This window comes from Schistocerca serialis, chromosome 1, assembly GCF_023864345.2.
Source record: "Schistocerca serialis cubense isolate TAMUIC-IGC-003099 chromosome 1, iqSchSeri2.2, whole genome shotgun sequence".
In the NCBI taxonomy this organism is placed as follows: domain Eukaryota; kingdom Metazoa; phylum Arthropoda; class Insecta; order Orthoptera; family Acrididae; genus Schistocerca; species Schistocerca serialis.
Window position 1 is genome coordinate 67,035,880 of NC_064638.1, and position 15,227 is coordinate 67,051,106.

A 15,227-nucleotide genomic window follows, 5' to 3' on the forward strand; every position below is an offset into this window, starting at 1 on the left:
GTGGCTCGGAAACGATGACATCACCACTAGGAAGCACCCCGTACCTGTTGGAAAGGGGTAAGGCAGCTGCCACGCGGCCAGATCCCACCTTCGCCTTTCGGCCAGGCACGCGCGAGCCCACCACTGTCCGCCATTCACCCTGGAGTGATGGCTGACCGGTAAGATGCTCACTGCCGGAAGACGCAGCGACATCAGGGGTTCCATGTGATTCCAAGGCCACCGAAGTAGGCATAGGTCTCACCACAGTTGCCCCAACGCCACTACGAGCTGACGCCTGCGCCTCGAGCTCGATGAGCCTAACAGACAAAGCCTCCACCTGTCCCCGAACAGTGGCCAATTCTCCTTGCGTCCGCTCACAACAACCACAGTTCCTACACATGACTATGTTTACCTTACTCTATACGGTGACAAATTCCCAAGATAATCTTCTGATGAGCTACTCTGATAATCAAGAAACACTCACTGAAATACGAGACGCGAAAACTACGCTACGTTTTCCCAGAAAAACTATTTAAAAGCTAAGCGCAGCAAATAAGTACAAAAATGCTTTATACAAACAGTACTCGCTGCTGCTGGTGCTCTCGCTCTGGCTGTCACAAGACAACTGCTGATTCAAGTGACTAGTGGCTAACGGCCGCGAAACAAACAAAAGACGGTTTTAGGGCGCTTTCTGTTCTAAACGATCAAGAAAACACTAAGAAATCTAACACGAAAACTACGTAAAGTTTTATCAAGAACTGTTAGTTACTATGCAGAGCAGATAAACACAAATAGAATCCCTTCCTTAGTGGAAGGTCGTAAACAAAATCTAATATCAGCCACCAGTCTTAAAGGGACAAATTTTGAAAATAATTATATTCATTAGACTTGAAACAATTAATAAATTTAATTTTGAATAAATGTGATTTTAGCTTTTGGTACCAGAATGAAACTCACAAGATCTTTAATGATTTTTTTCCAACAGTCCCTTTATGAAACATTTTAAGTAAAAATAAAGTGAGTTATTCTTTCCACATACAGTTTACTTTTGTTTTGATAAACTAAGCAAATAAAAATTAATGAAGTACTATTAGTAAATATTAGGTACTTCAAATAAGAAGGTAGTACTTTTAAGAACTGGCTACTACTGTATTAATCCAAAGTTCACCTCATTAGCTGAGTACTGAGTGCACCTGACTGCCATGCTGAGGACCCTGGTTTGTTTGCCAGTACTGCCAGGGATTTATTCTTGGTGGGAAGACTACCTGTCTACCTTTTTGAACATAATAAGGCAGTGATTCATCATAGCATGTGTTCAGCAGTGCCTTGCTAGTTTTGCAGATGTGTATTGCACCAGATGCCTGCAAAAGGATTCTGCATTCCCTGTGCATTATAATTTGGTGGCCTGTATTTGTGGAGCTGGCACCCTATAGCAAACCACTTGGTTCTCTTTGGTTAATATCAGGCAAATTTGGTGGGCAGGACATCCAGTTCACTATAAAGCTCCTCAAACCACTGTATCTGATTCTGACCTTTGAAATGCATAGTTGCCCCACTGGAAGATACCAAAGGCATTGGGAAAGATGTCAACATGAAGGGATGCAGGTGGTTCGCGACAACATTCACGTAGTCCACAGCCATCGTGGTGCCTCTGGTTACCATCACAGGACCCATGGAGGCATAGGTGAATAATGTCTCCCATAGTATAATACTGCTCACACTGGCTTGCGTCCATGGCACAGTGTATGTTTTGAGCAGCCATTTGTCTGGAAGACAGCGCATTTTGACACGGCAATTGACACAATGTAATAAGAAATGCAGTTCATTCAAACTGGTGACATGTTTCCATGTCCAATCTTTACCTGTTTTAATCATAACTGACTATGTCACTATGTGCACTGAACCTGGTTCAACTATGTGCACTGAATGATGTGCTCTAAAACATTTGTGCCTGCACCAGCATTGTACTCTGTCACAAGATCTACACAGATGACTGCCTATTCTTTTTTACAGAGCTGGAAAGTCTTTGACCACTTCATTCTGTAATGAGGTGCTGTGCATGACACACTTTGTCTCCTGCTTATGGTTTCACCATACTTCAACCACTTTCTATAGATACTCATTACAGGAGCACAGGAACAACTGATGCTCATTCCCATGCACAGGTGCATAACACTGCATTTGTCAAAGTCGCTTATGTCACTGGATTTCCCCATTTGGAGCCTGTTACCAATGCTAGAATGATTCCCCATTCATCTCTGCTTCACTCATATAATTCCCTTACCATGTCACTTGCTCACAATGCCACTAGGTGGCATGCAGTCCTGTGGTGGTCATAATGCTTTGGCTCACCAGTGTCTATGAAGAACACTGGCCATATGATGAACACAGAGATGAAAAGATGAGTAATATGATAAAAAGTGGGACTCAAAAGACATGGTGAGGTAAGAAGTGGGGAGTGAAGGAAAGAAGAAACTAATGGCTCATAGACACTGAGAACACTAATAGAGAAGGATAATAAAACAACTGGAGTTGTTGGATGTCTGATAAATGACACTGATTACACCTTGAAATACCACTCTCTCTTCAGGAATATAAGGATATCATACAATGCCTACAACTACATATACTGAGAAGAATCTCTCAGTGTGTTAGTATGCATACAAAATGTTTGGACATTTTTTATTCTTTTGTTGTTCATGGTCTTATTGGATAATTCTCTATCACAATGCAGGTACAGACATAAATATTGAATCTCATAATACAGCCCTCTGAACACTGCATAAGATCAATAATGAAGTACCACAAAAAAAAGCCTCTTCAACACTTGTGGTACTTTTATATTGCTGCACCCTTACTTTTTAATGTTATTTCTGAATAAGAAGGATGATAATAATTTAATATGAACTGAGGTTACAACCTACACAACAATATACAGAAACAGGGTCAAAAGGTATTGTACTCCTGTCCAAATTTCAGAATGAAACTCTTTGCTTTTATGCCAAGATACATCAAAAGGTGTCAAAGATGTTATGCAAGGAGTAAGGAGCTCAAAGTGTTAAAAGTGAGCTTAAAACTTATTACATCAGACATCCTTTCTGTGAAATATCCAAATGTAGGTACTCTGTATTCTTGTTAATAGCACATATAGCAAAACCTTCAGTAAAATAATTTCATAATTATTTTCCCTTTTAAATTATCCAATACATACATGTACATAAAGTGCTCAAAAAGTTTTGAAGTGGAGCACTCAATGAAGGGATAAGTCTTATAAAACTACAAAAATAAAGTCAATGTGAAATGAAAACAAAAAATAACCAAAATATAAATGCACTTTGTTTGAAAGTACATATCAGTGAAATCAAAATCTCCTGCTCAGTAACTTTCAGTATCTTGTTGCCATGCCCCTTCCATTATAACATGCTCCTTAGCATCTGTCCAGTGCATGATTGACACTCAGGCATGTCCCACTCTTTGGTTGCAGACTTCCTGAGGTAATTCAGTGTGCAGTATATGATGAATGTTCTCGCATTGACACACTGCGAGTTTCAACTGATATCAATCATGCTCAATTTGGTTTCATCTCAGCAGATGCCACAAGACATTCCATTCTGTCAATTCCTGCCTCATGGAGGAAGGTATGCAAGGTGGGGGATAGTGTGCTTAGATATTATCCTATGGAATGACATAGTCATCACTAAAATTTTAACTGTAGAGCTGGGCAGTATGTTTGATTCACTTCTCTGCTAAACACACAGCCTTGTATGTTTACAACATGCACTGGTACTGAGTTGCCTCCATGATCTTATGTGATGGTCAGCAGGCACCAGCCAAATCCTGCATTTGTTGGTGAAGAGCACTCAACTCCATTGGCCGACATTCCATGTCAGATATTTCTTTGCATGCCTTCTTTGTGCACCGTGATACTGAGGCGGTGGGGGTGGGGGTCTTGTACTATTGTTTATAATGAATGAACAGAAGCCAAATTGATTGTGTGGAGAGTGTTGCACATTGTTTGGATTGATACAACTCTCGTATATGTCACCAAAAATGCAGTGTGGCTTCTGTTGAACCTTCTTTTGGGGCATAAAAGTGGGGCTGTTATCAACACAAAGATTGGTTTGAATACCACAGTGTTTTGCTGGGCATAGTCCAATTCGATATGTTATGCCACTACTTCCCATCCACATTCAAACAGACTGACTCACTCAGTTATAGATCGACCTACAGTATATAGTGGACTAGGAACCACTGTTATGGTATCTATGAACCATGATTTGTTGACAGCAGACTTGTATTATTGACTTATGGCTGATACTATGATGCAGATATTCAAAGTTCTGTGTTTCATAATAGAGGTTGAATGCCTGAATGTTGTTGCTGTGGTAGATGATAAATTGACAGATAATTTTGACCTTTCAAAAGTACTGATTTTTCATCGTGTTGACTAACTTATTCTGATATTAACATCTTCAGCACAAACAGACAAAAATCTAATGCTTTTTACTTTATCACAATATTCTCAGAGTATAAATGGTAAGTGTTTGTCTGCAAGGTTCAAGATTAAATTTTGTCGATTCTAGGATTTTTTTCTATCATTTTTTACTTCTTTCCTCTTTGAAAATGATTCATATATGTTAATTATGCGAAATGTTTCAGACTCTGTGTTTGATTGTAGATTCCTCTTTAACTGGTTAGTTTAGTCAGTTCAAAGCTTGGAGGGAAAAAAAGTTATGTCACTCTGTTATGATCATGCCTGGCAAAGTACTGCTGTGTTCTGTTCAAATGAAATTTCAGTTTGAAGACAATGAAATATATTTAAAGAATGCTATTTTAGTCATCAAAATGGAGGAACAGAGTACGCAAAATAGCAAAAATGCTTAAGAAAATGGTTTTTTTAGTAGCTTTTGCTACTCTCTCTGGGGAGGTAGAAAGAAGAGAAATAATGAACATAAATAAATGTAACATTTGTACACACACATGAAAAGAAATCCACTACTCTACAACTACCATATTGATGACAAATTGTTGGAAACAGCATATCCTATAAAATGTCTAGGAGTAAGTGGAACAACCACAAAAAACAAATAGTAGGAAAAGCAGATGCCAGGGTGAGATCATATGAGGTATCTTAAGAAAATGCAACTCATCCATCAAGAAAGTGGCTTACACTATACTTGTTCAACTGATTCTTGAGAACTGCTCATCAATCTGGTACCCTTAGCAGGTAGGACTGATAGAAGGGAGAGAGAAAATCCAATGAACAGCAATGTGTTCTGTCACAGGATCATTTAGGGGGCACAAGAGCATTACATGCCCAACAAACTCAGTGACAGCTGTTACAAGAGATGTGTTATACATCCCAAAGATGTTTACTATTGAAATTTTGAGAGAGCACTTTCTGAGCCGAGTCTCACAACACATTACTTCCTCCCACATACACCTTGCGAAATGACCACATCAAGAAAATTTGAGAAGTCAGAGCTAATACAGAGGCTTACTGATAACCATTCTTCCCACACGCCATTTGTGAGAGGAACAAGAAAGGAGGGGGAGGGAGGGGGGCAGTTAGTGGTACCAAAACTACTCTCTGCCTGCTTTTGGAGTATGATACAGATATAGATGAATAATAACCTGGAAATATAACACCCCTCTGGTACCCAATGTTGAGAGAGATGGGGAGAAAAGAGGAGAAAGAAGAGTGCTGAAATCTGACAATATAGTACACATTTGGTACACAACTTTGAGAGAGAGAGCTATGAGATATTAGCGAGAATGGAAACCAAAGGACAGGGAACAATAAACAGGAATCAGCATAAATTTTTAATATTCAAAACTGTGTGCCAGACCAGAACTTGAACCTGTCCTGCTCCAACACACAGTTTTTATTTGCCAGGAAATTTAAAGTCAGCATGAACTCCCCTAAATAACAAAAATTTACTATCAAAGAAATCAATATGTTTGTTCCTTTCAGAGTATCAAGAAACCTGGTACTGGCAAAAAATATGATTATTGCCATTGATCATATTCAGTAATATACTGCCAACATTGTCAAAACATTTGGCCACAGAATATAACATCCATCAATGTTTTGCTGTAAATAGGCTTGTATGCAACAGGTATGTTGTTCATGCTAAAAACATTGATTCTACAATATGGCTGTGTAATTAGTTCATTTGTACTGGATGAAAAGCTACTCAAGATGTTACTGCTTCTGCTTTATTATCCATGGCATTTACACCATGGCCTCTTTGGTAGTGGCATTTCATAAAGTTGTTTGAATATTGCATTTTCCCCCCCATCCCCCAAACTCTTACAGGTCTGTAACAAAATGTGAAATTTTCAGGAAACTAAATGACACATTTGGGGTATGTGGTCGTCCCCATGTAGGATGGCAGATTGATCCATTTGGACACTCCAGAGAGATGGCATCCATTTTTGCTCAGCTTGGGTATGATGGTGTCTTCTTTGCTAGATCAGACTATCAAGACCGTCAGAGGAGATACAAGACAAAGAACACAGAGATGATATGGCAAGGCAGTGCTAATCTTGGTATGAAAAGCATATCTTTTACAATCAACACACTTTTGTATTAATGTCTTGTATTATCATCTTAACCTCATTTTTAGCTGATTAACACAAACTTAGAGATCATATATTTATAATTTGTGTCTTTATTATGACCTGTTGATTTCTTTGGTGTAGTGTATTTAAAAAAAATGTGTCTTGCAGGTACATCATCCAGATTATTTGCAGCAACTTTTAATAACTCCTACTATCCACCAAGTGGATTTTGTTTTGACATCAACTGTGATGACTTGCCCATTATTGATCATCTGAAAAGTCCTGATTACAATGTTAAAACTAGGGTAAGCTGACAGATTATTCCTAGGGTCTTTAGTGATACAAAATGCAGTGTCCTATTAATCAAAACAATCATTTTTAAGTGAACTGACAAAAAATATATTTTACACTACAGTTTCATTATGTACATCAAACATGCAACTCAGCTGCAGCTATCTCCTTTATCTATATAACGAAACAATTGTTAACATGATTTCTTGACTGATGATTCCAGTCTACATGCATACATTTTTTAATAGCGCACACTGACAAAGATCCATATTAACTTATTCTATGTTACTTTGCTGTATACAGGGTGTAACTAAATTCCCTTTGTAGACTTTGAGGCCTTGTAGTGGCATCCAAGACAATTAACTTTAGCAAAGCAGGTCATTTCCAGAAACATACTATTTTCCCATTACACGCAAAGTACTGCAACACACTCTGACACCTGGTGGTTGTTATATGGGTTCACTTACAAGTAGGGTTCAATGTGATGATCAACAATGTCAGTATAGATACAATACCTCCATACACAACATCGATCCCAGGTCCTCTAGTATCTGTTGCACAACCTGCACCAATAGGTCTACCTCATATCTCACAGGGGTTTCGTAGATAAGGATGTCATGACCCCAGAGATAGTAGTCTAGTGGCTTCAAATTGTGAGAACATGCAGTCCAAACAACTGGGCCACCACAACCTATACAATGTTGCCCAAATCACTAATCCAGATGATCTCAGACTTCAAGTGAAAAATGAGGTGGTGCTGGAACCACAAGTTTTTATGCACAAGCAGTGGCTCATCTTTCAAGAACCACACTAACATCCAATGTACCGACATAATCCTGTGTCCTTGGCAGAACTGCGGAAGTTGTGCCCAACTCCTCCAAGCTCCCATAAAACTACCTTTCTGCTATTTTCCCTACAGAGATCAAGCAAATCTCATAATTTTGTAAGTAAGATGAATAAAAATGAAGCACAGTGAAACCAACAATCCAGTGAGATTTGATACAAGAAATATACAGATTAAACATTTACTACAGTGCATAGCAAAGAAACTTTAGTCATTCATTCTACATACATCAAAAAAATATTTGCATCATCCCGGTTCTCAGTACTCCTGAAGATAGACATTGACTGTGGGTATTGTATCACAGACACAGTCCCTTTGACTATTCAGAGATGTCACTAAACCCACCCAAAGGTGTAAACAACCATGCATGAGTAGCGCCTATTGGACAGAGGGGATCCAACAGCCGATCAGTTCCAGTCATTCCCCAGGAAGGAGGTACATGGCTTGTGTTGTCTGTACTTCAGTCATGCTTAGATGGTCAGTACCATGGTTCGATCATGTCCAGCATTGTTACTTTTTTGCCAGGAAGGGCTCTCAACAAGGGAAGTGTCCAGGCATCTTGAATGTTGTTCGAACATGGAGGAGATACTGAGTGACAGGAACTGTTGATGACATGCTTCGCTCAGGCTGCCCAAGGGCTACCACTGCAGTGGATGATCGCTACCTACGAATTATGGCTCAGAGGAACCCTGACAGCAACAACACCATGTTGAATAATGCTTTTCATGCAGCCACAGGATGTCATGTTAAGACTCAAACTGTGCGCAACAGGCTGGATGATGTGCAATTTCACTCCTGACATCCATGGCAAGGTCCATCTTGGCAACCATGACACAATGCAACACAGTACAGATGTGCCCAACAACATGCCGAATCGACCACTCAGGATTGGCATCTCATTCCCTTCACTGATGAGTGTCACTTGTGCCTTCAACCAGACAATCATCGGAGACGTGTTTGGAGGCAACCCGGTTAGGCTGAATGCCTTAGACATAGTATCCAGCAAGTGCAGCAAGGTGGAGGTTCCCAGCTGTTTTGGGGTGGTATTATGTGGGGCCAATGTACATCGCTGGTGGTCATGGAAGGCACCGTAATGGCTGGCTGATACATGAATGCCATCATCTAACTGATAGTGCAACCATATCGGCAGCATATTGGTGAGGCACTCCTCTTCATGGGTGACAATTTGCACCCCCATCGTGCACATCTTGTGAATGACTTCCTTCAGGATAACAACATTGCTTGACTAGAGTGGTTAGCATGTTCTCCAAACATGAACCCTATCGAACATGCCTGGGATAGATTGAAAAGGGCTGTTCACGGCTGACGTGACCCACCAACCACTCTGAGGGATCTACGCCAAATCGCCGTTGAGGAGTGGGACAATCTGGACCAACAGTGCCTTGATGAACTTGTGGATAGTGTGCCATGATGAATACAGGCTTGTATCAATCCAAGAGGACATGCTTCTGGGTATTAGAGGTATCGGTGTGTACAGCAATCTGGACCACCACCTCTGTATGGTGGTACAACATGCAATGTATGGTTTTCATGAGTAATAAAATGGGTGGAAATGATGTTTATATTGATCTCAATTCCAATGTTCTGTACAGGTTCCGGAACTCTTGGAACCGAAGTGATGCAAAATTATTTTTTGATGTGTGTAGAATAACAACAAAATACCTAATACATAAGTAAGACCTACTTCCAGTGATCTTATAACACCTGATGCTAGAGCAATGCAGATTATAGCTGGAAGAGCATATGACTGTTTACATGAGGTTTCAACTTAGATGTACAGTGTATAGTTAACCAAATGCATGATGACCAAACAACTCCCATAATATTATTGATCAGCCACAGAAAGCTTATTCTTGAATTCCTTTTTTACTTACATAGCAGATGATATCAGCCAAAGCTGGGGTCCAAGAAAAGTACTAACTTGAGTGGCATGTTAATTATACATCCTCTCCACTGTCTCTGCTTGCTTCCTCTATCACATCTCACTCCAGTCCTCTCCACTGTCTCTGCTTGCTTCCTCTATCACATCTCACTCCAGTCCTCAATAAGCAGAAAGCAACAAAAATTGTAAACACCTAGTCAAATAGCATATTTACTTCAGGACCTGCTCACTACCTATGAAACTGTGTGACACCATAGCGATGCAGCAACAAGAATTACATTTCTGATAAGGAGTAATCTGTGTAAGTGGTAGCTGTGTGAACTGAGCACACTGTTGCCACACAAAATATACAAGCAATAGACATCTCTTTGTTAGTAGTTGTTTCTTTGTTATGCTGCTTTGGTGAAATGACGCTGTAGAAATGACACTGAGACAACAGCATGAGTTTACAGTAGTGGGCCAAGGGAAAGGTATCTCCTTGTAGGCAATGATCTCTCTCTCCCTCCCGCCCTGCCTTCCTCTCTCTCTCTCTCTCTCTTCTCTCTCTCTCTCTCTCTCTCTCTTTCTCTCTTCCCCTTCTCTCTCTTTTCCCCTTGTCTCTCTCTTCCCCCACCCCCTTTCTGGTCAACTTTTGCACCTCCTCTGTGCCTGTGTCTCTCTTACCAGCCCCTTCCCTTGGTATGGCCCTGTCTGCAGGTGAATGCAGTGGGAGGGATTTATAAGTGTGGTGCAGGTGTAATCAAGCATTCTGGTTAACTTTTCCACATTATGGTTTCACCTCGATTTTTTATCCACCTGAATGCTATGAAATTCCAAACACAGAGTTTAATTTAGTGGGTTTGATCTTTGTTTCCTGTCATCCTGACAACATGTGGGAATCTCTCATCCCGGGTTCTGAGTGACCTGATCCTCCTTCCTAACATTCCATAAATCATTTCTCTTTCCTCCCTGAAGGAGGAAATTATCATTCTCAAAATTATGAGCAGCTTCTTTTTTTTCATTTTCAAGTGTGTCTATCCCAACAACTGGAATTTCTCCTTCCAGAAATAAATTCTGGTCAACCATCCTGTCTCTTTGGAAAATTATGACATAAGCTTGGTAAGCTATTTGCTATGAACCAGTTGTAAGTCTGTTCCATTATTCCACTTGCTGTATCTGGATTGGATGTGTTTGGGCCCTTCATCAGTATACTTGTATTATCAACAAATTTAACAGTTTTTGAAGAGTTCTCCAATGGCTTTGGTCAGAATTATTCTTGCTACTGTAAAGTGTGGCCAGGTAGTAGTAGCAAGTACAGGGACATTGGGAAATGAGATTAGTTTGATAGTTTGATCCATGGAGATTACATGAACTAGTCAGTGACTGAAGGAGTACTGGCAGTGCCATGAAGTACAGCAATGAGATATTGCAACCAAATATATAACTTTTCAGTTGTGCCATCATTCCATACTTGATGATCATGGATGTTAAATTATCCCCATTGAGTTGATCTGACAAATGAATTCCTCACAAGTGAAGATATATAAGACAATTACACTGAATGGAAAAGCCAGTGAGATCTCCAGAACTGATTCATATACAGCATACATTGAGTAGCAAATTGCAGCCCACAACCAAGTACTCTTTCATGCTGTTGATTCCCTGGAATGAAGATTAGCCATTAGCAGAACTCTTGAACCACCTCAAAGAGAGTATTCCACATGACTCCCAGTCATGCATGGGAGCCAGAAGTCATCATACTCTCTAACTGTTTGGCTGCCATAGCAGAGAGCTAACATTTTTCTTCCCCAATAGTGTATCTTCAGTTACAGAACATTTTCAGTCACATTCACATATGCCAAACACTGTGTTATTAAGCTTTACATTTATCTGTAGCTATTCCAACATGCAGTTTATGAAATATTCTCTCATGTATTGATGTTACTCTTCTGGATAGTACTGTACCTTTACATGATTTTTGGCAACAACAGTTCAAACACCAAATACAAGCTCCCGATTGTGAGAACACTATTTTATTTCTGTTCATTATTAATAATATTTTGGTCACTTCTCTGCAGATGATTAATACCAATACCAAACAATGTTTGTGTGCTATTAGTTACTTGGGTCAATTTCAGTAATTTTTATGCTATGTGTAGTGATTTTGTTAACTGCTGCAAGTCTCAGCTTAGAGCTGATATTAAGAAAGTCATAAACTTAATTGCTTAATTTTGTTTGTGCCAGATCTCAGATTTTGTTGCATATATAGAAGAACAGGCATCACATAAGAAGACTGACCACATTCTTGTCACAATGGGAGGAGATTTCCATTACCAAGAAGCTGCAGCCTGGTTTGTCAACTTGGACAAATTAATAAAGTAAGTGGTAACTGCATGGTAGAATACACATACTAGTGTTAAATAAAATCTAAGTGATTAATGCAGTAGAGTTCACTGAAACAGAGATTAAAAAAGTGTTGAATCTCAAGAGTTCATAATAAGCAGAAAAAGTTTACAATATGCAAATGAGAGGTGCAGATGGTGTAATGATGGAAATATTGCTTAATAATTTGGGTGAAGAGGCACAACATGGACAACAAGGGCAGTAATTAACAGTTTGGAATCTGGGAGGGGGTAAATAGAAATGCTTTCCCAGTTCCTAGAATTCCTCTGTCTCCATGTGCTACACGAATGCTGCCAAAGAGTGAGTATCACAAGGGTTGTACCCAGCAAGTCTGGGATCTTGTCTGGGGTCTGACCAGTAGTCACCATCACTGTCAGCTTCTGCAACTGGCATTACATGTCTTAGTGATGTCTTATATTATATGCAGAAGGAGGAACTAGGCTTTACCATCTCTCTTATAAGCAAGATAGAAACCTATACTAAGAGAAATAGCCTCACAGTGAGCAGTATTCTTATGAAGTTCTCACTAGCAAATAGAAAAATCAAACAATGTAGCCTCAATTAGAGATGAATAACCATCACTACTGAAGGGGTAATGTGTATCAAATGTCTAAAGGGTTAAAAAAACTGTTCTAAAACCAAATAGATCACACTTTAAAAGTAATATCTCATAACATGAATGATTATTTTATCAATAAGGAAATTTCACTTTACAGAACTGTAAAATTACTAGACAGAATGACTGGTGAATACTTTTCTTCTGGACACTAAATTCCAAGAATTACAAATAATCACAGTTAAATGTAGCAAGAAAAACCTATATCTGTCCTTTGAAAAAGTTACTTCCTTCATCAAGGAAGAATGGTGATAAGGTAGGGAAAGGTTGGAAAAAAGGGGCAGGGCACTAAGATTTTAGGTTGACAGAAACCTATCTGTTGCCTGACACCTTTTTTTGCTGTCTATTTGGAAGGCACCTCATTTATTTCCGGTAGCTGTTGTTGTGTGTATCTATGATCACATTGGTCTCCAGTTTAGTTGTATCTTATAAGGCAGCCACACTAGTCTTAAATATACACATATACTGAAGGAGAAGCTGCAATATTAAGGTCCTTAAAACAATTTCAATAAGATTCTTTTCTCTCTTTTTAAAAATGATCCAAATGGCTTTACTTTGTGGTGTGAATATCTTTTCTATCTCTGTGATAGAATTTCCATTTCTGTGAGTTCTTATTACATATAGCCTACAATTTGAAATGCTCATGATGGACATTGCACAAGGGCTTTTCACTGGCGTACTGCACCAGTTGTTTCATCATAAATATTAACCGAGTGAGGTGGCGCAGTGGTTAGCACACTGGACTCACATTCAGGAGGATGATGGTTCAATCCCACGTCCAGCCATCCTGATTTAGGTTTTCCATGATTTCCCTAAATTGCTCCAGGCAAATGACAGAATGGTTCCTTCAAAGGGCACGGGTGACTACCTTCCCCATCCTTCCCCTATCCGATGACACCGATGACCTCGCTGTCGGGTCTCCTCCCCCAAAACACCACAACCCCATAAATGTTACTGCACTTAACTACTGGGAAACATTTTAACCTGTTTAGGCACAACACATCATGTTGCTTACATTACTGTTAATGTTTGTCAGTTGTCAGAGGAGTTGTGTAAATATAGAGTAAAAAGTAGCAATTAAGCAGCAAAGACTAATCTAGTAGTTACCTAACATATGTCTGAGGAACTAATATGTTTTTTCCAAAGTATTTCTTCCCTGAAAATTCTGCTATGCTTCTGTTGGTAGAAATAGATTGTATTTGCAGGAATACTTTCACATGTAAATGATTAGACACAGTAACTAAACTTGATTATTACTGAGACTGGAACACCATGTCTCAGTAACAAAACACCAATGTAAATAAACTGATGATGAACATCTGTGGAGAAATATATTTATGATTTGATAATATGTTTACCAGGTATGTGAATGATTTGCAAGCGGATGGAGGTAGACTAAATGCATTGTACTCAACACCATCATGTTACTTGAAAGCTGTTAATGAGGCAAATATAACATGGGAACTAAAAGAAGATGATTTCTTTCCTTATGCCAGTGATTCTCATGAGTACTGGACAGGATATTTCACTTCTAGAGCCACTAGCAAATATTTTGAAAGACGAGGAAATAACTTCCTTCAGGTAAGTAAAAATGTAGATTGGAAGGAAAATTTTAAAACGTATTTCAAAGTTTCAAAATATCCCACAATCTTGAGAAATAAATACCTCTTACAATGCAAACAAAATTACTGCAGGTCTGCAAACAACTATACGCCTTGGCAGATGTTGAAGACACCTACAGTGAAGATTTAGATAATTTACGAGAAACCATGGGAGTCCTTCAGCATCATGATGCCATCACGGGGACAGCAAAACAGAATGTGGCCGATGACTATAATCGCATGCTTTATGATGGATTTCAGGGTTGCGGAAATATTGTTGACAGGGCACTGAAGTAGGTAACACTTCTGTTAGAATGTCTTCACTCTTGGGAGAACAAACATGTAAAAAATTAAATTATGGTGAAAACAGAACAGTTTATACTTTTATTATAATAGTAATCAAGAAATGGTAATACTTTTGGCAAATAAATAATATGCTATTTCCATTTACAGAAAGATCTCTTCAGGTGGCAATTCCACACTTTCATTCTCATCATGCCTCCTGAGCAACATAAGTCAGTGTGAAATATCTGAGACCTTTGAGAATTTTGTGGTGACTGTGTATAATCCTTTAAGCCAAGTATCATCCTACTATGTCAGGCTTCCTGTGCAAAATGGAACATATGCTGTGGAAGATGCTGACGGTAAGTAACTAAGTGTTGCATTACCATTATTATTATTATTATTATTATTATTATTATTATTATTATTAGTAGTAGTAGTAGTAGTAGTAGTTGTTGTTGTTGTTGTTGTTGTACATAGAATTTTAGTCATTCCTCAATGGCAAATATTCATTAACGCTGCAGTATTTACTTCTTTCACTCCATTACTCCCTTTCATTACTGCTACATACTGTTACTCATTGCAGCAGTACACACCTTACATGGAAATAATCTTGTTACTTGTCTTTAGTAACTTCAAGAGCAATGTCAACCACCAATGTCCTGGCTAAGACTCAGACATCAATTTATTGGATTATTAAAATATAAACTGTCATATATTTCCTGAATATTTTAGTTAAGATTGGTAGAATAGGGGAAAACAAAA

General features: G+C 39.0%; 1 protein-coding gene across 2 annotated transcripts in view; it reads left to right on the forward strand.

The window, feature by feature from the left end:
* LOC126461503 (lysosomal alpha-mannosidase-like) overlaps positions 1–15,227 on the forward strand; it is a 111,719-nt gene that overhangs the window by 44,846 nt on the left and 51,646 nt on the right. For both annotated transcript variants that reach the window (XM_050096002.1, XM_050096001.1), the window contains exons 5-10: positions 6,326–6,531; positions 6,712–6,848; positions 11,805–11,938; positions 13,941–14,160; positions 14,274–14,473; positions 14,634–14,824. In XM_050096002.1, coding sequence (XP_049951959.1) covers positions 6,326–6,531; positions 6,712–6,848; positions 11,805–11,938; positions 13,941–14,160; positions 14,274–14,473; positions 14,634–14,824 — 1,088 coding nt within the window. The remainder of the gene's footprint in view (positions 1–6,325; positions 6,532–6,711; positions 6,849–11,804; positions 11,939–13,940; positions 14,161–14,273; positions 14,474–14,633; positions 14,825–15,227) is intronic.